The sequence below is a fragment of the Mytilus californianus genome, unplaced genomic scaffold (assembly GCF_021869535.1).
Source record: "Mytilus californianus isolate M0D057914Y unplaced genomic scaffold, xbMytCali1.0.p SCAF_4, whole genome shotgun sequence".
Lineage (NCBI taxonomy): Eukaryota > Metazoa > Mollusca > Bivalvia > Mytilida > Mytilidae > Mytilus > Mytilus californianus.
The window spans coordinates 53768478-53794617 of record NW_026262690.1 but is presented as its reverse complement, the minus strand read 5'-3'; the positions used below and the strand labels follow the sequence as shown (position 1 = coordinate 53794617).

The 26140-nt window shown below is 33.2% G+C and overlaps 1 protein-coding gene across 5 annotated transcripts; it reads right to left on the bottom strand.

Moving 5' to 3' along the window:
• Positions 1-2503: 2503 nt before the first annotated feature.
• On the bottom strand, positions 2504-22525 carry LOC127738274 (interferon-inducible GTPase 5-like). Of its 5 annotated transcripts, none has more exons than XR_007999979.1 (3): positions 22203-22525; positions 7420-8760; positions 2504-7349 (listed from the first exon to the last, which is right to left on the bottom strand). XR_007999979.1 is itself a non-coding variant. In XM_052249461.1 (2 exons), exon 2 carries the CDS (start codon positions 8757-8759, stop codon positions 7563-7565), a length of 1197 nt encoding a protein of 398 aa, XP_052105421.1. In that variant the 5' UTR covers position 8760; positions 22203-22525; the 3' UTR covers positions 2504-7562. The 5 variants fall into 5 exon arrangements, 2 of the variants coding, with proteins under 2 accessions (XP_052105421.1, XP_052105422.1); XR_007999978.1 differs by having other exon boundaries at positions 2504-7405; positions 7442-8760; XR_007999980.1 differs by having other exon boundaries at positions 7454-8760.
• Positions 22526-26140: the final 3615 nt, after the last annotated feature.

The window sequence follows — 26140 nt, the reverse complement described above, 5'->3', positions numbered from 1 at the left end:
TTCTATACACTACATATAGTTGACCTACTGCTTATAGTATCTGCGAAACCAACCTCATCACGTAACTTTATCTTTCATCACTGATCAATGAAATGAGGTCGAGGTCAGGTGAGCCATGTCTGACGAACCCATATACCAAATATAGTTATCTAATTACTCATAATAAGTGAGAAATTTACATGACATAAAAACAATTTTTTTTTCAAGCAGTCGCTGAACCATGAAAATTAGGTCAAGGGCAACGGACATATAACAGAATGAAACCTCGTAACATAAGGTACCTGCATACAAGGTACTACTTTTTATCTTAGTCTTCTACCTTCTGAAATATAAAGCTGTATACAAATAGTTTATGCCGCCACCGCCGCCGGATAGTAATCCCTATGTCTCGCATAATGAGACTTTCGTCGCTGGCAAGACAAAAATCATCATTATAGGGGAATAACTCTATTAAGAGCTAACTGACTATTTCAGTCATATTGACATATTTATAGATCGTATCCTGCTGATCATTTTCCTTTTTAACGTTTCTATTTATCTATTATAGTTTTCATGATAATAGGCAAAAAAACGCAGAAAATGGTAAATATTATCAATTAAGGGCAATAACTCCAATAATGAGTCAACTGAAGATTTCAGCCATGATGGCTTATTTGTAGATCTTGTCTTGCTGATCATTTTGTTATATAAGTTTCTATATGACCATTATAGTTTTCAAGATAATAGGCAAAATAATGCAAAAGCTAGGAAAAAATCGTTGTTAAAGGGCAATAACTTCAATAAGGAATCGACTTACGGTTTCGTTGTGCTGACGGCTTTAATTTGTAGATCTCGTCTTGCTGATAATTTTTGCTTTTTTAAAGTTGCTATCTATCTATTATAGTTTTCATGATAAAAGGTAAAAATGCAAAACAATTTGAAAATCGTCATTAAAGGGCAATAACTTTAATAAGGTGTCGACTGACGAATTCGATCAAGTTTGACTTATTTATAGACCTTGCTTGTATGGCTGATCATTTTTGTTTTTTAAAGTTTCTGTCTATCTATAATAGTTTTCGAGAAAATAGGCAAAAATGGAAAACAAAATGGAAAAATTTGTTATTTAAGGGCAATAACTCCTATAAGAAGTCGACAGTTTTGATGTCAATAGTCATTAGGTAGATCTCATCATTCTGAACATTTTTGCCCCAGTCAGATTTTCTCTATCAATAGCGGTTTTCAAGATAATAGACAAAAATTGCATTTAACGTCTATGTTCTTTTGTAGCCATCTCGGCCATGTTTGTCGGCAGGCAGGGTCATCGGACACATTTAAAAAAAAAACTAGATACCCGATTGATGATTGTGGTAGTTTTAGAGGAGAAACTGATGATCTTTGAAAAAGTTAACGGACGACGACAGACGACAAACGCCAAGTGATGACCTTTGGGCCAGGTGAGCTTAAAAAGTTCCTTACAGTCTAGATCATCTTAATAGTACAGAAAATTATTAATTAGCATTTTTTTGCAAAAGTAGTAAGCCACATCGGTAAAACTAGTTTCTGGTCTGCATTCTAACGGTTTAATAGCGGTAATAGCAATGTAGTTATGGGTCAAAAACTGGTATTTTCTCTTTATGTTACCGCTACTTTTCATAACAATGTATCAATCTGTACTACTAGAATCCATTACCTTGGTTGTTAGCTGAACCACGAAATCATTATTATCTCGATGCAATGTTAGAATAAAATGGCGTACACAGAAAGAAAAAAAAAATACAGCGGGTATTGTATATGCAATCCTATGTTCCACCATAACCGTAACAGTGGATGAGTTAACACGAGTAAGGAGAAGCCTTCAGATAAGAGGATGGTCTTGTGAATTTCAATTTTATTTCATGAAGACGTAGTTGAAAATTTCGTCTTATTATGGTGCATGGGTATTTATTTAAAGTTGCAGATATTCCAATAACTGCCAGCTAAACCCAACATCCGCGGAAAAAAGTTTTTTCCTCGGAAAACTGATATTTACAAAATAAAATTCTATATCGAAGGGCCTCAAATTTCTATGAAAGCTCAATCGCAACTATTTTCGAACTTAATCTTTTCCATCGTATGATATGACTATGCATATACTTAATGTATAATTAATAAAATTCTGGAATTACAGAAACAAATGCGGAAACTGGTATTTGCAAGGTCTTTTTTAATGTTTTAGGTCACAATGTCTGCAGAAATCACTCAACCGGGACAAAATTCAAATTCTTCAGATAGACTAAGATAAAACTAACACTACAGTTTTGGCGACTTAATCAAAATCACTTAAAGTAACATTCACTAAATCTAAACTGAAGGATTTTAAAATATTCTAATCACACGATAGGGAAAGGGTTAAAAATATATTAATAGTAAACATGGGTATAGTGTTAATATATAACTGGAACGATCGATAGACCTTCAGTCAAAAGATCCATGTAGGAAAATGGAAACTACTGGTCCGTAACTTGGTATAAGTCAAAAAACAAAATAAGCAATAATAAATGTTTATTTGTAACAAGGAACACATTAATAATTAAAAACCAATTGTTCGGAGAACAATTGAAGGTCTTTCCACCCATAAAGATCTATTTTGATATAAAAATATTAAAATTTTGGTTTAAAATGTCATTTCCAGCGTCATTTGATAGCTTATTGTACGCTGATTCCAAAAATGTATGGTTATTATACATTTTTTTTTTTAATAAGGGAGATAATTTGTTACTTCCGGTATAATTTGAATGTTTACTTGACACTGATTCCAAAAATAAATGGTTCTATATACTTTTATATTAAATAAGTACAAATAATAGCTACTTCCGGTTTACACATAGTCACTTCCGGTTGGATTTTTCAAGGTCAAATGGCTTGCAACCTAATGCAAAAAGTCCCATGGCTTTATCATGTATACATATGAGGTAAAAGCAAAGGTCAAAATCTAGAACGTCAAATTTACCTATGACCTTGAGCTCAATTTCAAGGTCATAAACCAAGGACCTCAAATCAAAAGACTCTAGGTCTTAGTTATATATGGTTAATGAGTTATATCACCATACGCGTATTTTTAAATACAAGAGGGGAGAAAACTCTAATTTAATGTTAGCGCACCCTTTAAACCAAAATGTATGTGTTACGACATGTCGCAACTAACAATTTAGTAATAATATGTTGTCGATAACTTATACTGTTTTTGAAAAGAAGTGAAAATAAGCCAAAATCAAAATTTAGAATATGACCTTGACCTTTGACCTTGACCAAATTATTTTTTTAGGTCTCTATCACTTATGGTTTACCAGTTAGAAATGCATATCACTTATATAAAATGCATAAGGGGAAATAACTCTCATATGGAGTCTCCGGAACGCTTCGGTGAAAACCAAACTCAACATCCTGAAGATATAGCGAGCAATTTGGTAAAAAAAATTTGTCCTAATCTTTTACGGTTGCGAAGGAGTAGTGGCCACAAGAAAAACAGTGTTTGGGGAGATAACTCTTACAACGTAGAGTATTCAGTTAAGCGGTTGTCAGTTTCAAAAGCGTATCAACTGTTCGATATTATATATCAAATATCTAAGCGACATCTTATGAAACAACAATACTACGCAAGAAAAAAATTAGGCGGAAGAAAAAAAAAATAAAATAATAATAATAATAATAATCAGAACAAAAGCAATAGGTCTTTCCACGGAAAAGTGGAAAGACCTAATTAGTGAAAACAATTACAAACAAGAAATGATTGTAACAGGATGCTGTTACGAAGTCTCCCAAACGAAGCTCCCATAATTCGTAATTCCCAAGGTCGCCTGACATTGGGCAAAGTCCAGTGAAAATTGGTTTGGTCCAGTAAAGTTATATGCATTAGTGATGCCTGGGGACTAACCCTGTATATCATTCAAATCATCTTGGCATGACAAACCAGAATATATATGGTTTAGGGGTGGCGATCTCGACCATTTACAAGATATTAGAACTTTCTCAAATGGCAGGGAGTGGGGTGACCCCTGGGGACTAACCCTGTATATCATTCAAACCATCGTAGCATGACAAACCAGAATATATATGGTTTAGGGGTGGGGATCTTGACCACTTACAAGATATTAGAACTTTCTTAAATGACATAGGGTGGGGGTGACCCCTGGGGACTAACCCTGTATTTCATTTGATTTGCTTTATCATGACAAACCAGAATATATATGGTTTAGGGGTGGGGATCTAGACCATTTACAAGATATTAGAACTGTCTCAAATGGCAGGGGGTCGGGATGACCCCTAGGGACTAACTCTGTATATCATTCAAACCATCTTAGCATGACAAACCAGAATATATATGGTTTAGGGGTGGGGATCTTGACCACTTACAAGATATTGAACTTTCTTAAATGGCATGGGGTGGGGGTGACCCCTGGGGACTAACCCTGTATTTCATTGCATGTGCTTTATCATGACTAACCAGAATATATTTGGTTTAGGGATGGGGATCTAGACCATTTACAAGATATTAGAACTTTCTCAAATGGCAGGGGGTCGGTATGACCCCTGGGGACTAACCCTGTATATCATTCAAACCATCTTAGCATGACAAACCAGAATATATATGGTTTAAGGGTGGGGATCTCGACCATTTACAAGATATTAGAACTTTCTCAAATGGCAGGGGGTCAGGATGACCCCTGGGGACTAACCCTGTATATCATTCAAACCATCTTAGCATGACAAACCAGAATATATATGGTTTAGGGGTGGGGATCTGGACAACTTACAAGGTATTAGAACTTTCTTAAATGGCAGGGGGTGGGGGTGACCCCTGGGGACTAACCCTGTATTTCATTAAATGGGTTTTATCATTTAGAACATTTTCAATTAAAAAGATTGTGTCTATCACAAACGGTTTTCAATTTATAATCTTTTAAAAATCTAAAAAAATAAAATCCCATAGGGTTCTATAGTAAAACCCTCTTTTCTTTTTGCCCCTCAAAGTACCCCACTATAAACCCCATTGCACTAACAAAACCCTGATTGCACCACTAGACATGTTAGTCTAACATATTGTGAAACCCTAAGTTAATCTGACAAGCGGTTTTGGAGAACGGGTGCGGACAAGTTCAAATTTAAAAGCGGCGGAAGAGGTTCAAATTTAAAACTGGCGGAAGAGGTTCAAATTTAAAAGCGGCGGAAGAGGAAGAAGAAGAAGAATAATAATAATAATAACTGAGCAAAAACTTCGTTTGGGAGACTTAATAAATAAAAGTAGCGCGATAGATGAGAGAAACATTTTTAATATATTTCAATAAGCATGTAACAAGATATTTTCCAAAACGCACAGTACAACCCTGTGATAATAATGTACAACGTTAACAAATTAACTGAAACACCTAGATCCCAAGTAGGACGTCCATTTCAAAATTTTATTAAACTATCCAAAAAAGTTTTGTTTGTATCACATCGCCCATTCTCTCTTCTTCCCTAAAATTTAACAATTTGAATCGTTTCAACAACTGGAATAAGTAATCAAAATATAACACATTTAGTCATTCCAAATTCGATAGTATTGCTCAAAACTCTGGAAGTTCCGAACGATCATTCAATCAATGTTTCTATAACATGACTCACATGACTCGCATAACACAATACAAAAACTCCCTAATAGTTTGTTGAACAAACAATTGAATAAAACGGATGCAATCAACATATATACATACATCAACTTCACTCCATGTTTCTTCTAAATATTTATATTTTGGTAACTTCTTTATATGGAAATAACAAAATATGGTACATTCATAGAACTGCACATAAAAAAAAAACAAACCAAAAGAGGAAACTACTTGTATGCAATTAATCACACAAAGAAATGTAAATAAAGCAGAAAAGTTTAGTGTTTGTCTAGAAATTGCCCCAGGCGCTGAATAAAACTTCCATTTTGTGATACAGAACTGAAATATGAGCAAAACTTATTTGGCATACATTATCAATTTGTGTTTTATGATTCAAAACTTTCTTTTATGCAGTTAGTAGTTTTACATTAAAAGATCATCAGAGTGTTTGCACCGTTAATTCGGCAATTGATGTAAGGTTAGACCAAACAATATGTTCCCCCTTTGGTCATGTATTGTTATAGGTGATTAGATATTAAATTGAAGATACGATGAAATGTAAGCGTAAAATTTGGACTCAATTTGACCTGGACTCTTATAGTTTATTTTTGGACTTGTTCAAGGATGACGGGATTCGTCAGCCATTATGGCACTACAGTTAAGTACATTGGTAATCTGATTGGAGCCATTAAAATGCATAATACTTTATTTATACATTTTAGAAAAGCAATGTTTGAAAAAGATTTTGTTTCAGTTGTCTTTCTTTACCCGCTACATGTAAACAAAATTACAGCAACAAATATTGTTTATTTTACCTGGTAAAAGCACCATAACTTTACAATAAAAAATACCGACACCTGTATAAAAAATTGAATTGTACAATTTTACGAGAATAAATTATATGTATAATCATAATGCCTCATTTTGTACTAGTAAACTAAATTATTTATTATAGTGTATAATACAGTGTACTAAATAAAAACAGTTATTAGAACATCCGACCCTTTGGGCCTATAAGTCACATCAAATAATAATGTCAATAGTTTGTAATTGTATGTACTAAAATGTACAAAATTAATTATTATCAACATATAATAAACATATAAATAATAAAATAAAATGAAATAAATTGCATTTAGTGTAAACATACAAAACTCTTAGGCTACTTGATAGAACCATGGAATTCGTATAATTAAAAGAATCACAGATCGATCGTCATTTGTAAAGCTTAATATAATTATTTACAGTCATGATACAAGTATTTGATGTCATGATTTTTTGTTATGCTAAATTTGGATTATTTAGTTAAGCATTGAATAGAATTTTCATTCAAATCTTATTCCATGTTCCTTTCAATGCCATTTTATAAAAGAAAGCCTTAGCCATAAATACAAATTGGCCGGAAGAGATGTATATAAAAAATGAAAATAAACAACCCTAACCGCAAAACGGCAAAATTCAATTTAACCATGGAAGTAAAATGCAATACTTCTATGATTTAATCAACGCTTAGATAATTTGTAAATAAATAACACAGAACAAAAGTAAGAAAATTCCTTAAAAAAAGAAAACAGACATCAAAAACGACAACTGCAACATGCCGGTATTTAAATATTAGGAGTAATTTAAACCTATAGTACGATACCGAATCAAGGAAACCTATAGTACGATACCGAATCAAGAAGTAATTTAAACCTATAGTACGATACCTAATCAAGGAGTAATTTAAACCTAGTACGATACCTAATCAAGGAGTAATTTAAACCTAGTACGATACCGAATCAAGGAGTAATTTAAACCTATAGTAAGATACCGAATCAAGGAGTAATTTAAACCTAGTACGATACCGAATCAAGGAGTAATTTAAACCTAGTACGATACCGAATCAAGGAGTAATTTAAACCTATAGTACGATACCGAACCAAACAAAAAACGTACACTTTCTGTACATTTATTTTACAGTTTCTTGTTTTTATCTATGACAACATCTATGAGAGTATGGGCATCTTGTTCCAAGAGATCAATTTCACTTCTTAGAAATTTAACACAAGCTCCGTACGCCACACCACTTGATACAATACTCCCTATTATAGGTATATACTTAGCAAATCTACCTGCTACTTGCTCTGCTGCTTGAGTTTTCACAATCTTCATGAAAAGGGTTCGAATGATATTCTTTTCAGTAAGGAGGGATTTTGAATGTTTCAAAGATTCAGTGATTTGGTCATACTTCGTTTTCGTCTTCTTACATAGATGTTTTAGGGATTCTTCATCGAGACCAAATTCGGACATGTAGAAATGGATTTCGTGTGCAATAATAGCAAGATCCGCAATAACATCCAATCCCGGAACTGGAATAGCCGCCACTCCTGCGGATATGACTGCAATTTTAAAAACTCTACTGTGGAGAGTTTTCTTCTTTTCTCGGATTATATTGTGCGTGAGTGGCCCAATCGATAAAATCATGGCCTCTTTTTTTAAATCTGGCAATGAGTGAAAAATGGCAATCATTAAGTCGTCGAACTGGCCAATTTCATGGTTATAGTTCGATATGATAAAAATGTTTGGCTCGCGGAAATTAGCTTTTCTAAGGTTGTCTGCACAGCTTTTATATATTCTCGGTACAGCCTTATCAATGCTTTGACCATCATGCTCTGCACTTTTAAAATCCTCGTCAAGTTTAGACCTAACGAAAAAGAACGGCTTGCCACGTTTTCGAATTTCTCTTGCCAGCCATGCATCGTTTTCCGAAAAACATTGATCAGACATTATTATAAAAAAATCGTACCTCTCAATGTTAATTGTCCTAAAGTAGCTTTCGTCTTTAGAAAATTTCAAAGTTCCGACACCAGGCAAATCCCAAAATACCATATTCTTGTTGTATGGATTTTCGTATGCAGTGGGCTCCAATGTAGTGTCTCCTAACCCAACAGGAGCAAATGTGTCATCCCATTCTTCTACTCTACGTAGTTGGTTAATGAAGGTTGATTTGCCAACATACGTTTCCCCAAGAACTGCAATATGGACTTCAACTTCTTGCCATTGTTTGGCTTTCTTGGAAATATAATTAGGCAGATTTTGTACTCCGGTATCTTCCACCATTCTACGTAATTCGTCTACTTCTTCGTTGGAAATAATTTCCCAATCACCCATCCTGTAAAATGAAAATTATAATTTATTTGACATATTTTGTCTATTTCATAGTCACATGGGTGGCGTAAGGGCAAATCCTCGCTCAACCTTTCCCATTTTCAACGTTTGAAATGCAAGGGGAAGACACAAATTATCAAATCCATTTGGATGAATGGGGTGGAATCTTACCTCACGACTTCCTTAAACTTATCATCTTAGCTGAGAAATTAATTTCCTTAAGCCCCCGTCACACTAGACCAAGACTATGAAGATCCCACTACGATCTATAAAAAAATAAGATCGCGGTGAGATCGTGGTATGGTCGGCTTAAATCTTCAATATTTTATAGTTTTCGCGTTCATACCAATACCTTGCTATGATCCTGATAAGATCCTGCTACGATGCCGCTACGATAGTAACACGTTCTAGTAACGATCTTGTCACGCTCTTTCTACGTCTAATAAGACCTTACCACGACTTACACGATCTCTGTACGTTTCTACCAAGACCTTCCCGATCGCATTAAGATCTCAATACGAGTCTACTACGATCGAAACATGATTTCTCTACGTTTCCACTACGTTGTTACTGCGCTCTTCGTCTCTATAAATATCTTGACTTTCCCATTGTACAGTTTCATTGAGAAAACATGCTGTCATAGGTATCAAAACACTTAGAGGTCGTGGTGCTAAAAGAAGAGGTTAAGGTAGAGGAAGGGGTCAGTCCCTTAAAATATAACAAATATGACGGAACCGGATGAGGAGTCTACTGCTGCAGATGAACCTACAGCCCCAGTATCCACCATTGAATCACAGATTGATGTCAGGGCTGTTAAACAAGATATGACTTTATCTTTATATTCCTTTACATAATGCCTGGTAGACCTCAGGAATAAAAGAACTGAAAGTATTGCGCGCCACTCTGAAGTTGTACTGAAGGGTTGGATACCTATCGCCAGAAGCTATGTGCCATAGGGTAATAGCAACTTTCAGACCGGGATCTAGTGCCTTTCTGAATCAGGTGTCTATCTTCTGAATTCGAGGACTTACTCTGTTCAAAATTTCACCAAACATTTTTAGAGGCATCCTTAAAAATTAAAAAATGACTGTTGATCCTTCATCCTTAATTCTTTAATAAGTCGGTCGTAATGCCTAAACTGGAGTCTTCTTTCAACAGAAAGCCAAGGGCGCACCCAACATGACCTACGCTGTGTAGTATGTCTAATCCTTCTTCTTATACCTAAAAGGGTAGCCTGATCAGCCAAATCAACACAGCAGCTGATTTAAAGATTGCAGAAGTAGGTATTGCTAATGTATGTCCATGGTTGAACTACAGGTAAAAGTTATTGCATCCGTTTTTTTCATACCAACAGAATGAGGTCGTGCAATTTTCGTGGTAAGGACGTATAAGTATCGTAGTAAGATCGCACTAAGGACGACAAGCGCGTAGTAGCAGCGTACTACTATTGTCTTCCTCGTCGTAGTATAATCGTATCAATATCGTAGTAGAAGCGTAATAAAGACGTAGTGAAATCGGGATAGTCGCAATGAAATCGTAGTAAGGTCGCAGCGAAATCTTTTACATTGGCTTCCCGATTGCACCACGATTCCAATTACGATGCTTCTACGCCCATCCCGATCTTACTACGTCCTTACTACGACCTTCCTAAATTCTACTGAGACTAATTTTGGTCACGACTGCACTACGAATGTTTTGAGCATGTTCAAAGTTGGGCGTTGACTTCCACGATCATGAAGACATTGACACGTCCTTACTACAACCACCACGATCTTACTACGATTTTTCATAATTTCTGAGGTCGTAGCGGGATCGTGGTCCTAGTGTGATGGGTGTATTAAATTGACCATGTATTTCAAAAGCATTGAAAACGTATCTATCGTGAGACTTCTAAACAGAAAAGACAAGAAACTTTTCAACGGAAAATTTGTAATGATTTATAAGGTATAGCGAGCGAATTAATTCACGGTGTCGCATATTATTTTATACCTGCTTACTTTCATTATACTTTGAAACAGTGATTAAAAATAAAAGTAAAGCTAATCTTGCATAAGCATTTTCAAAACGTCCATAAACATTTACAATAATTAAGATTGATATACGAATAAGGAGGTGTGGTTTGATTGCCAATGAGATAACTATCCAACATAGTCCAAATGACATGGATGTAAGCAACGATTCAGGTCACCGCACGGCCTTCAACAATAAGCAAAACCAATACCGTATAGTTAGCTATGAAAAGTCCCGACATGAAAAATGTGAAACATTTCAAACGAGAAATCTAACGGCCTGCTTTGTACTTGAACAATACGCAAAAACAGTTATGACAGACTTTACCATTGACAAACACCGGATTAATAGCTCCTTGGGCAGCTTATTTTGTATCAATGAAATTTAAACGATATCATTTTGATTACTAATGTTCTTCGATGCAAACTTTATGGTTTGGGTTTTACTTATCATTGAAGGCCGTACGGTGACCTATACATGTTTACATTCTCAACCTTTAGTCTCTGGTGGATAGTTATTTCATTTGCAATAATACTTCATCTCCTTATTTTTATACTTCTTAAGAAGATTTTAAAATTAATAGCATCATATTTTTTACGATCCTTTATGAAGATGTCCTTTCATTTAATAATTCAAAATTGGGTAACTGCGTTGATCACATCTTCCTAAATGAACTAGAAGTAAAGGATACATGTATATAGTTAAGTTTCCTTTGTATTATAACTTGAATTCAAAAGTTGATAGTATGGGTCGGTTGGGAATTTAACTTTACGACCAAAGATAGGAACTCAATTTTCCTATTGTGAACTTTCAATTTCTCTGTAGCAATATTATATCAGTGCCTGCATTTGGTATATGATACGATATTCCAGGGCTTATGTTTCCTGCCATGATATACGACTAAGATAGGTTCTGCTTTTATAAAGCTAATATTATGAAGTTTACGTGGACAGGGCGAAGTTTCCTACATCTACTGTACTAATGAAAGCTCTTTACAACGAATAACATTAATTTCTTTTTATATCCAGCAAAATTTTATAAAAAAAAACTTGTCATATAAACAGTATGTGTGATAAAAAATAAAGACAAAATATAACAAAGAAATATCATTTCAATTGATAATAAATGGACACATGAAAAATTATGAGACTTATGTTCACAGTTCTATCCATTACGTGTTTTGATAGTTTGTTTTGAAAACGATTATAATTTAACAACAAGTATTTGTGTTATAAAGTGTACTACTGTAAAATACGGGAACACTTAAAAAAAACTTTCTTACGTTATACTTGGTTAAGACAATAATAACGTTTCCGTCTATCTTTGGTGCTTAGTTAATCTTTTTTTTTTATAACCATGATAACGGAGAATTATAGGTTTCATACCAAGTGAGAACTTTATATCGCTTGATATCTATTTTCAATATAGTTAGAATATAGCAAAGTGCTCTCGACCAATGAAATTGTAGGATTGGATGCCTCTTAATTGTGAAGAATGAATGTAAATCATGTTCTTAGTAAGGGATTATCCTATTATTTGGGTCTATTTACAGTTCAAAACAAAGAGTTTCTATAAATGAGTTACAACTGCCCCGAAGCACATTTATCAGATTGGAAGGATTTATCACACAGTGATTGAAACTGACTAAAAGATGAATTGTGAAACAAACAAAAATCTCAAAATAAGTTGGAGTTTACTGGTGCAGTAAAATTTGTACCGTGAATGTTATTATGAAAATATTAATAACTTCAAATTACAAAAAAAATTAAACAATACCAAAGCAAAGCAAAAAAATAAAAAAAATCTTTCAGATAAAAAAATAACCTAAATCTTTAGCTTTCCAAAATTTTGATTACTTGATCAGTGGTTGAGAAGAATAGTTATTTTCAATATTCCGATAAAAAAAACCAGGAATTTAATTTTGAACATATTAAAAACTTTTAAAGGCATTATTTTTTAACATCCCTGAAATAATGAAATATTATTTGATGTAAAAAGCCGGACCAAAATATTGGCTGTGAAATAAAATTTAGTTGTAACGCAAATGTATTAATTGATTTAAACTGTAAATAAAAAAAAGGATAATGCCTCACTAAAATATTACATGATTTACATTCATACTCACAATCAAGAAACATATCCAATTCCTACCTTTTCTTTCTACTGTTGTGTCAACTAATATCTATAACGCTTTTTTTTAAAAATATTTCCCAAATGATATGAAAGTCCTTACATCACTAAAACTAATCCATAAATGACATGCCCAAAAAGGAAGTCATGCATCAATTATAAACATTGCACTGACAATGAAACTAATTCTTGAATAGATCATTTGAGGCTTGAGCACTTTACAATATTCTAAGTTTGTAAGAGAATGATAATCCCTTACTTCATGATATTATCATTCTCTTACATATACTAATAAACGAGCCTTCGGCGAATTTATTATTACTATTCAAATTAAATAACGAGAGTTGATATCAAGCGATATCCAATTCTCACAAGTTGTTAAACCTATTTATCTTATGGTCAACACTCGTTGTGTTAAATAAAAAAAAATCCGTGAATAGTTGATCTAGTCTTTTACACATACAAGTATGACGTCATATGTCCTGTTCCGGTGTCAAACTTTAACATCGGACATTTTAAAACGTTTCGTACGCTTTAGAATATAATAAAATTTGACAAAAAGAAGATTTTCAGGTGAAAAGTGTGAGTGTTTTGAATATTATTGAAGAAATCAAATATGCCAGTTGCCATGGACGAAATGTACATCGTCCTAACCTTTGAAAGTCATCAATGACCTAACGAATAGCCAATGTAAATGTCGGAATATCGTATCAAATTAACGCTGATTTTCGTATCACTTTTCGTATCACACTCCGTGCAGTGTGATACGAGAAATAACATGCAAGAAATAGATAACAGGCCGCAACCATAAGAGAAGAGAAAATAAACAATTTGTCATTTGTTGAAGAAAGATGGTAGACACATTCGAAAAAAGCAATTCAATTATTCCATATGATAGGTGTCCCATAACGAACATACATGTGAGAAACATGGACACCAATGATTATGTTCATGATATTGTGTCGAGTCTGTTGAGGTAGATGGGCACAACCGGATTCTCACTACAATGTGCTTTTATAAGTCTTATAATCTTTTATTTCACATTTTGTCATACAAGGGTTCTTTTATAACTTACGTTCTATACGTTATGGATTTTGTTCTGTTTTGAATGATTGGGGAGCCTTCCATGGGTTTTTTTTTATTATGCATTGGCGTAGCTTACGTTGAGGCAACCGAGGCAGTTGCCGCCTCGGTAAAAAAAAATAAAAAAAACTTTTCTTTTAAACAATTTTCACAGCAGCAGACTCGCTACTACACGTTAAAGTACCGACTTGTATCGTCTTGTTACCGTTATTGATTCATACCCTTTGCGAGTTCAAGACTTATGGAAACATTTTCCTCCTCTAATTGGAAATCCCGATCGCTTTGCAATAGTTTTCAGTAATCTCAATATGTCGAAGTCAAAGAAATCGACACAATTGAGGCTGGCACATCTGTATAATCCTACCCCAAGCAAAATCAGTAGAATAGATGATTTATACCCAACTCACAAGCCTTCTCCGATCGAATCACTTGACCATTCAGGTAAATTATTAATTTTTTGCAAGAATAATTTCTAGTATATGAGAGTCTGGGTGAGGTTTACAGAATACAGAAAAATATCCTGAAATTGATTTAAACTTAAAAGAATAGAGATTTGAATGGTGATAAATATAAAAGAAAGGAAAATCACATTATGGACAAAAAGAATTAAAAATAAATATTTGAGGACGCCCATACCAACCCTCATATATAATTGGTAACGTCTAAAATTGAAATTTCGTTGTGTGTTGACATTTCCCCCGACGTGTAATACTTCAGCTAGTACATTGAGTTTTATTAAACTTTGATACCAATTGAAATAAAAATTACTAATATTAATCAACATGCACAGAAAATAATTTGCTATGTTGTTCTAAAGTTTTATTCTCACCAAGGATTTGTATAGTATAGTGGCTTACTATACAAATCCTTGTTATCACTATTTAAAATTTTAAGTTTTTTCACTAGCAGGGAATTTTAAATAATTGAAGGAGTCATTAATTCCAGCGACATAAATAATATATATCAGTTTCTATATAAAATTTTCAACCAAATACTGTTTTCATTTATTATCATGATTATGAAGACTTCAGAAAAAAACGTAAATTTTTCCGTAAGTACTTCACCGGTTGTGATTTTCACAATGGGAAAAAGTTCAAAACCGTATAAGAATTTGAAGACCATCCAAAAAATATCAGGACAAAACACAACCAATAAAAATGCCGTGGTGCATTTCACATGTAGCATGTGTTTATTTCCTAGTTAATCAAGAAATGCTGCAACCGTGATGTCTGGTAATGTTTCTGGCATTAAAACCTGCTTACAGCAAATCCAATCAAGAGATATATCTGCATTGCAAAGCGCACATTTTGAATCTTGTTGTTGAGTCCACTATTCTGTAAGCCAGTTGATATGGTTTCTTTGAGGATTCTCAGCTGTATTGTTGACTTGCTGTGTCATTAAAATAAACCCATACCCATTTCCTTTTATTCGTAAAGAATTTAAAATCTGGGACGTTCACTGGAAGGATTAATTTGAAAAAAGTGGTGAATGTTATTGAGAACATTTATGTATTCATCCGAACATTGAAAATGTTGTAGGTACCAGTAATCAACTTAAAAATCTGTAGTATAACTTAGTGTAAGGCATATTAACATTATTATGATGAAGTAAAATAAAACAACTGTTACTGCTTTTATTTTTAATAGATTCTTTTTTTTCAAATTGCAAAACTTCAACAGCTTCACGGGGGGCTGCGCCCCCCAGACCCCCTGCCTCGGTTATAACAGAAGGCAAGCTATGCCACTGTTATGTGATTACTTGGCCGTTTTTTTAGTGATAATTTGATTACAAGACCAAATATTTCATGATTATTTGATTATCTAGGATTGTATTTTTGATTAATTGATTACCAAGTTTAAAAAAAAATGTTATTGTGAATAGCAAAAATATAAATTTTGTTTTTAAAAGATGTCAATTTTTTTTCACTTGCTACGCTCGGCAAAATTGTTAAAAATTAAATCCTAAGATTGAACACGTTCATCAAGCAATCTTATTAAAATCCCAAATCTATATTAACGTGCTATAACATATAAGTTTAACGTAATCGGAGATATATATTTCAATTAAATTGGTTCGTCCAATTTAGTATTGAATTCTGAAGTTAATTTACTAGCTTAATTCTTTAATAAAGGATTTGAAAAATGTGCTGAATGAAGGTCTGGTAAATCTCAATGAAACCATAACATGCATATCCAAATAAAGTTTCCTGAAGTCACAAACAAATTCCCTCACTTGAAGATCTATTTCCACTACTTATGCAATATTGTATTTATCAAAAATAATATAAATAGAAATTGTATGCATGTAAATTAAAAACGATCTGGGTAAACTTAATATCAATCATTTAAATAAACTTATTTTAATAGGTTACCAATTGAACACTGTTATTAGATCTTTGAACATTGTTTTTATTGGTATAAATATTGATTTTGTTATCAGTATATTAAAACCATACTTCTGTTGATACCTATATTTTGGCATTGCACAATTGCAAGGTCATGTTTTTTTCTGACTGTTAAAGGGAAACTTCGCAAAAAAATGAAAAATTCATATTCTGTTCATTATGTATAAAAAAGCACAAATTCATAGATATTAAAGTTTTATTCTGCAAGTTAAGAGATCACCATCTATTTTAAATTTAGAGTATCAATTCTCCGCATGCGGCCATTTTGACATCCTCCCCGAATATTGACCACGATATATCTATAAACCACAAAGAACCAAAACAAGCAGTAACCTAACGTAGCCGTAATTGAGTGTCGATATCTTGTCAAGAGTACGGTTGTTTTATCCGACAAGGAAAGCAGTTTCCCGGGTCACAAAAAAGATTATGATAGACATGGTTGTGCAACCTTTCCTAACTAACTTGATACGGAAAATGTAATTTTATATACATTATTTTTTAAATAACTAGTATTAATAGTATGGTCTGTCGTTTTGAAACTGTTTTGTTTACGAAGTATTTAAAACAATAAATTGAAATTAGTTAAAAAGTCAAAGTTATAAATAAGTGTTCCGTTTAAAAGTGTTTTTGAAAATCTAGTTTGTTCATAATTGTTTTATGTAATAAACTTTTTAAAATAAATTCGGACCTTCCCTTATCTGATCACCAGAATGGCTAAAGGAATTGTTCCCAGTGGTATTGTGAGGTGACACGTACAGGTATTCAAGCGATTTCCTGTCGGGCTTTAAAACTGTTATTACACAATTACATAAAACAAGTTCGTCCATCACTTCTTTTCTGGGGGTATTGATCAGTGTACACGGCCGATAACATGTAACTTCCATTTTGAATCTATCAGGTGTAATATACAACTTTGTATAGCGTATCCGATAGTGATATACTAGTCATTGCTAAACTCATACGCTTGTTTATAAATAACATTTTTGGTGTAAAGAATGATATTTATGAAAGTTTAAATAATTAAAAAAAAAAAAAAATTTGATGAAATAAAAATCTATTTACACATTTTCCAAGGGTAAATTGGGGAAAATGTAAGTATATACCCGTTGTCAATAATTATGGACATTTTGAAACACACAAATATTGATTTAACAAAATGTGCGGCACTTGTCGATCATTGGTTTATACGCCTAGATGGAAGGTTCAATACGGAACTATGGATAGTCGCAATATAGAACTAATATCATACAAGTATATTGAATATACGAGAGAAACATCCAGAACCAATCTGATTTAAATACAGGTCGATATCTAACTTGCTTTGGTTCATCGAAGCTATAGACATAGTAAAATCACAGATTTATATTTCAATAAGATTATTTCGAACAGTTTAAGAAATTCGTCATCATCACATTTTCCTGGTCCGACATGCATGTTATATATATATGCCACTGGACGTGCACTAATGATCCCTAAAGCCTATTTGAAGAAATAAAGAAACTTCACTCCGGATAGACTGATGGTAGTTGTATTAACGTCTGGTCAGCTAGAGGGTAGATTTATTTATTTAGTTAGCTTGTAGGGGATTTAACCACTCTTAATATTGCACTTATGCATTAGATATTAAATGACAGTACCGGTAATATAAGAGAAAATATAAATACGAAAAGTCGCATATCTGATAGAAAAGGACTCACCATGAACTATAGGATTGTACGTACGATTGTCATTCTAAATGGCATAACGGACAGTCATTTAAATGCATGCATGTACGCTGTGATAAAAAGGGGTGTCGCAGTTGCAAAGTATTCATCATAAATCTATTTCAAATTTATTATTTCCTGTTATTTTTATAAGTTAACGCAGAGACATGTATACACTAGATCTCTATTTAACGACAAGCAACTATATAAATATCTGAATCTGATGTGACTTACCGTTCATCTCTTTCTTTTTTCTCATTTTATTTTTATTTTTGCAGGAATATACACATTGTAAGATATACTGTTCCTCGATTTGGGGGGAGGGGGGGGGGGGGTCTGAGGTCATGTCTATCTATCTATGATTAACCTTGACATTTCCGGGTATAACAGAGCTACTTGTATATTACCTGAATGTGGTTAGGTGACGTTCCATGAGGTCTTACGTATACATGTTCATATTTATAATGGTTTCTGATATAACAATTAGGTTTTATAACATTCACACTTCTGCATGTTCTGTATACCAAATTCGTATCTTTTTTTCAGACCGAATGAGGATGTGAATATTTTCCAGGATCAAATTCATTTCGGGATTTTTTTTATTTCTTTGTATTAAATCTCAGAAATTTACAGAATATACTGCTTGTCCGCTTTAGGAGTTTTCTTGTCAGTTTAAACAGACGTATATATGTCTCTGGTTTAGAGTGGGTTTATGAATGAATGATAAGTCTTACAAAGGTACATGATATCAAGCACATTGAAAATTGATTTCGACGTTCTGTCTCCATTTAAAAAAGGAAAGTTGACGTTAGATTGATTCTGTTATTTGTTTTAAACATCGTTGGTCAAATAGCTTAAGAATTATATAAATACGTTGTGAGATTTATAATATTTTAATAAGGGCATTCCTGATTAGGTAAATGAAGATCGCTTTGGACGACAAAACTATATTTTTGTAACTGATAATTTTCTCTGCACATTTAAATATTCAAGGTTACCGATGATAATTTAAAATAGTACTGTTTTGATATATACGCTCGTTTTCGTGTGCCATTTATAATATTTATGTAATTATTTTATTAAAAGTGATACAGAATTTCGATGTTACAACAAAATACTCACCTATTTATTCAAAAACTGAGCAAATGCAAAATGTTAAAAAAATATATATATAACGGCGATTAAGGTATTTTGCCACCATATTCCTCATTTAATAATTAAAAAAAATCTGTCTCATACCTGCAACGGTGAACCCTTGAGGACAAACACCACTCTAGTGAAGATCAAAGGATTAAAATTACATAATGCTAATCTTTTAATTACCGTGAATTTAACCACGCCTTTACCAGGTGGTGTCAGCATAATACACATGCATTGTATTAACACAGTACTAGACTGATGCAAGGATTTGTATAGTAAGACAAATCCTCGACTGAAGTAATAGGGGAGAATACAAACGTGAATTTCTATTATACTATCAGTTATATATGTTGTTCAAAATATGCGTCGAAAAAAAAAATCATAAAAAAATTCTATTGTATGATTTGCTTTTATTACTATAATCATATCAGAAACCCTAAAAATATAAATCGTAAATTTTAATTTAAAAAAATGCACGGCTAATCACTTTTCTTTCTGAATTGTTAGTTGGTTAATAGCTACACCAAAAGTCGTTGATGCGCTTTAAATCGCGTTATTTGATGATTAACGAACAAGACTTTAAATGAGATTAATCCACTCCCGGCATGCAAAAAGACTTAAACTACGTCACATAAGTCAGGAAGTTTGAATAAATAGAATTAAAAATTCCCAATTTTCTTCTTTATTAGTTTTCATATCCAGATAAAACTTGGTGAATATGTTTTTAATGGTATTATGAACATAATAAGATGATAAGTAAAAAATCGCGAATTTTCCCTTTAATGACATCTTTACACTTAATCCATTGGATGTTGGATGTGTATTGATTGATATTTTAGTCTTAGATAAATTATTTTTGCATTAGGTGTTGTAAGCTTTGAACTAGCTGTCAGTACTGCGAGTACTCTCATATCTGTACTTTGTGTCCTTTTTTGTTTGTTAAGGTGTATAAATACCCTGTCACGCCTAGTCTGTGTTTTTGTTAGATGTTTTTCTGTTTTGTATCGATCTGATGAGTTAAGCCTTTTTCAACTGATTTTAATAGTTTGTTCTTATGTTGTGCTGTAACATAACTGTCCCAGGTTAGGGGAGGGTTGAGCGCTCACAAACATGTTGAACAAGCCACATACTGTATGTGCCTGTCACAAGTCAGGAGCCAGTATAGTTCAGTGGTTGTAGTTAGTTGATGTCTGTCATATTTGTTTTTCCTAAATTATTGCGTTATAAATAAGGCTGTTATTTTTCTCAATGAAATTGTTTCATATATTTCTTGTCAGGGCCTTTTAAAGCCAACTATACCGTATGGATTTTTCTTATTGTTGAAGGTCGTATGGTTGCCTATAATTGCTTACATCCACTTCATTTGAACTTTGGTGGATAGTTGTCTCATTGGCTATCATACCACATCTCCTTATAATTGTTATAAAGAATAAAAGTATTGAAAAATGTTGAGGGGATTGAAATTTGTATGTCTTAGGAAGGGGGGTCTTGAATATTTTTTCCTTCCTCAACATGCTCAAGGCAGAGACTTGAAAAAAAAAGAGAAATTCCAATGTTTCCTCCCAGGTCAACCAATTTTAATTGGATATTTGACATTTTGCTGTCTCCTTGGATTTGTGTTTAGAGCCAACCAGAGCTGACTGCCTATTGGTGGGCAATTCCTGCTCAGTTGAAGACCATGTGATAAGCTCTGGATGTCTTTAAGTGTGTTGCATATGGGTGATTTGGTGATGTCTTCATGCCATTGTCCCATTACTTTATATAGATAGCTTATCAGTCAACCTGATCTATCAAAGACGACAAATGATGGCCAAAGCTTTCCTGGCCCTTTGAATAGTCAGGCGAGAAACAAGATATAAACTGACTTGGCTTGGTATATACATGTATATGTATCAAATAAAGTAAACTTGTATAAATTTAAGTTAAATTAATATATTAAAACAACATAAAACTATTAAAGTGTAAAAAAAAATGTTTTAATTAATGTTATAAATATATTGTGTTTGTGAGTGGCCATGAATAAAGGCATGTTTTCTGGTCTGGGTAAAAAAAGAATTGACTTGGGGTACAAATCCCTGCCCTACCCCAGACTCAAATGGTTGCTCCCTTAGGAACAATAGAGCTTGAAGATGTTGAGAATGAAGATCAGATACAATTATTCTTACATCAGAATTGTACACAACAGTTTTCCATCAGCAAAAGATGCAGGTGATACTGTTTCACCCGAGGAGATGGATGAGGAAGAATAGCTTCCTAAAAAAATTGGTAAACAAGCAATTTAAGACATGCCAGAGAAGACCCAGAGTTGAAGCTTTTTTTGTTATTAAATACTTTACATTTAAATTATTACTAAATGGTTACCAAACTTTTAGTTTATGATTATTTGTTTACTAAAGAAAATCATTTTCTATTACCAAAGCAAATACTTAATGATTGTGTGATTATATTGGCAAAAAATTGGTGATTATGTGATTACTGGGACCCCCATGAGGGGCCTCATTGGGACTCAGAATTTTTCACATGCCAGTTGGTATGTATAGCCAGACGAAAAATGAAGAACACAGTGACTAAATTTTTGGTGTTAATGTTAATACAATTCAACAATCATATATAACCATGTTCATACAAAGAAAAAAACATTTACTGATCTTTACTAGCATTGCTGTGCATCTAGTCCAAATAATTATGACGTCTTGAAAGGCTTTTTTTTCTTCTGTGACAACATGCGTAAATGATAAACAATTAGAATAGCCTTTCAAGACGTCATAATTATTTGGACTATAAATTTGTGCATCTAGTCATTGGGACTTTCTCGCTGCGTTGAAGACCCATTGGTGGCCTTGGGCTGTTTTCTGCTTTGGACGAGTTGTTGTCTCTATGACACATACCCAGTTTCCATTCTCAATTCTATTAAAATTGCCCTTTTTTTTTAACCCCGGCCTCGCCATTAAACATGGGGAAATGGTTTGTACCTACCTCAATATTGTTGTGCAATAATTTCTTGAGTTCTATGTCCGCTGTATTGACTATTATCTTGAAAAAATACTGCTTTTGAACCAATACGTCTAAATCTAGGACAACTTCCACAAGGATGGCATGTCAACCAACATTTAAGACTGGAACTGTAAATTTATGTTAAAAACAATCACTCTAACCTGGTCCGAGTAGGATCTCCGTATACTGTTTACAGAAGTTCCTGGATTCCCCAATAGATAAAGACGTGGAATGTAAATCCCCTGGTCACCTTGGGAATTGTAAATAAAATTTTCTACTTTCGCTTTCACTTTATTGAGGAGAAAAGCGAGATAACTCTAGGCTGTGTTTGATTCTGATTAATTAAGATACACATAGACAGACGTTATTTTTTTAAAATGTCTCGATTTGGTTGGTAATGTGTCCCTGTTCATGCCATAAAGACATATAAACACATTTAAAGTGCGGACTGGATATCTCTGCAAAGATACATAGTAGTGCTGAAAAGATTGTATGTGGCATACACAGGCGCTTGGGGAATGGACCCTCCTTTTTTTTTTTTTTTTTGTAATTTTAATTTTTTTATGTTAAATATTCTATTATATTTTAAGATATTTTCACTTATTTGATATTTTCTTGCTCTATTCTATACGATATTTCAAATAACAGTAGTTTATAAATTTTGACCCTCTATTCTGGAAGATAATATTACTGAGAGGGTCAAAATCATGGTCTGCTGTTATTGGAATGTCGTATGAAAAAGAGCAAGAACAAAATTAAATAACTTAAGATATTACAGATTTACTAAAAAGAATTAAAACACAAAGCAAAATAAGAAAAGGTGGGTATTTAGTGTTGCCGTTTTGTTTTCGTTTTCAATATTATTATCACTAAGTTACTAGTTTTCGATATATGGTGGGGGGGGGGAATGTTTTTGGGGCCTTTTTTGTTTTGTTTGTTTGTTTTTTATTTTATTATTTTTTTTTTTTTGCTTTTTGTTTTGTTGTTGTTTTTTGGGGAGGAGGAGGAGAAGGAGCAGAAAAAAAGAAGATACTTAAGTACAAGGATGGTAAACAAAATAAATAGTAATGTAACTTGAATTATATGTCTTGATAATTCTTATAATTATACTCAAAAGTATGGTGCAACACACTGCGGTAAAGTTGAATTTAAATGAATTAAGTTGTTCTGCCAAGGTCTTATTTGGTTTGATACCTTCTTACTTGATTTCTAATTTGACTTATGATGCCGTTTATAGGAGAACCTGAAGTTAATTATTAACATCGCATCTATATTTCAACCAGTACGTAGATAGCAGACGAAAATAGCTACGGAATTAACTGTACCATATATAAGTCATACATGTACATTGTTAATTCAGTCGTTCATTTCAAGATTGTTTCATATCTAGAAATAAGCGGCATTATTTTGCATCAAGATTGGCATTGCAATACGTGACTACCTTTCGTTCCGGCCTAAGGCAGAGTTGGTCAACCAAAGTTCTTTTCTGTTACCAAATACGGAATATTTGAATTTTCAAGTTCCTGTATAACATTTTTTTTAACTTATCACTCCTACGGTTTCCGTTAGCTGTCAGACGAAAACAAATAACTTTGAAACGTGATATTTTCTTTACGATATGAAGTTTCGACCAGAATTCAGCATTACAAGGCCTGTGGTTTTTCTTTATTTCGAAGAGTAAGGTATATAGTTTACTATTTTTTGCGTATTCAGAAATTTTATTGTATGTTTTATTTTAGAATGATGGATTCTCTGAAACACAAGGAAACATCAAAAACAAAATAACGTGTACATCATTTTGTCTACCTTAGAATATACGTCCAATTTTAACTACTGAATTAAAGATTTTACCGATTTATTCGATATATTCGATATATTGTAATTTGTTCAAGCATCTGACGCCATGATTTATAATATGCGAATGAATAAAACGCTTCTGATTTCTTGACACGTTTTCCCACAGTAAACACAAGAAACAAAAATGAATTTATTGGACATCTTTGCCGACATTAACATGAGATATACCTTAATTTAACAAATAGAATATTTTGATTTGATATACCGCTGGAAGTTCAGAAATCTAAGATACTATTTTGACAAATGTTATATTCAGATGCAGTTCCACGTGCTTTAAAAGTTGTATGGCAATGCGGAAGATTGTCTCTTTATTCACCACATGTTGTGTCTGTACAATACTTGTTTTCTTTCGTTGCTTGTCTTTTTCTCAAATTATTTGCTTTCTCTGTCGTTTGGTTTTTTTTTTTTTTTGTTGTTGTAGACTCTTCCTGCTCTTACCATGTAAAAAGTTATAAACCTACATGAATATAATTGAAATGTTGAAACGCCACCGTGTCCGTAATGTGTATCCAAACAATTCAAATGAAGGGAGTCATTAAAGCTCAATGGAATCTTATTACATGTTAAATATTACAAATCTCTGATTTCGTTATGACCATAAGAGCCTGACGAGTAAAAGCGAGGTACTATGGATCTTAGTTTATTCAGATTGGGCCCAGTTCTACCACAAATTATTGATAACAGTAACAGTATATTTATTTAAAGTGACTTCTTTCAGTTTTTTTATGACGGGCTTCTACAAAACTATTACGATATTTTCTGGTGAAATCTTACCGTCCCGCACTCGGAATTTGCGCTGTATATTGCAATTTTGATATACTAGTTGAAGTTTTGGCAAGTTTGACATGATTTAAAGGTCGCAGTGAACTTAATAATATGGGGCATAATTTTAAACGATTTAGTATATGAACGACAAATAATTCTTCTTGCAAAATATAGTCATCTGTCATTGATATATTAAAATATAATATTGATCTTGTTTTGGACTTATGACTTTCCTCTGTTTCTAGTTCTTAATAAAGACGCATTTGAACATGTTCATTGCAAATAAATTCTCAGTGCTTTAGTGATCTCATTTTGCATTTATGAAGCTGGCAATTATACACTCGCTTTCAAGCGGTACATAGTGACGGGGAAGTCCGTTCGTCTGTCCGTTCGCCCGTACATCTGTTCGCTTGTCCTTCTGTCCTACTTTTGTATATCCGCATCTGCCACTGAACCGCTTGATAGAATTTTGTGAAACTTTCACATTATCTCACTTACATTATACACTTTTGCACCCCCTATTTCTTCATCTGAAAGAAATTTGGGGTTAAGTATGGGATAACATGGACTTCGTCATATCTGCAAGCTATAGTACACATTTGTATCCGCTACTTCGTTATCAAAAATCATAATTTCGTGAAACTTTTTAGTTTTCCTTAACGAAACAAGGACTTTGTCATTGCTTTATTTAGGTGAACCCGTTTTGTATCAGCAACTCCTCCTAAACCCCTTATTACAATGTACAATTTATTGAAACTATCTCACGAATTTAACCATATGATGCTTTTGTGCATCTCCTATTTTCAAATTTTTGTTCATCAGATTTATTTTATAATTTCTGTAACCAAAGCATCATGGACTTTGCCATTGCCTTATTTGGAGGTGCTAATAATGTATTTGCAATTTCTTCCTAAACCTGTTATTACAAATGACCGAAAATTTCTCCCATGCAATCTTAACCATATAATTCTTTTCTGCATCTCTTGTTTTGTTTATGATCAGAACCATGCATATTTGGATTTTCCTTATAGTATAAAGGATTCCGCCATTGTTTTATTTGGGTTACCCATTTTGTAAAACCCCTAATTACAATTCATTGAAACATTCTGTATCCAAAACTCCGCCTAAACCCCTTATTACAATGTAGTAAAATTGAGAATGGAAATGGGGAATGTGTCAAAGAGACAACAACCCGATCAAAGAGCCAATGAATTTCTCTTATTATCTTTTGTGCATCTTCCATTTTTTTAATCAGAATCATGTTTAGGGGTTCCCTATTCAAAGCATGGACTTTGCCT

Excerpts from the sequence above, each read along its gene's own strand:
- LOC127738274 (XM_052249461.1), bottom strand. The coding sequence starts at position 8,759 with ATGGGTGATTGGGAAATTATTTCCAACGAAGAAGTAGACGAATTACGT.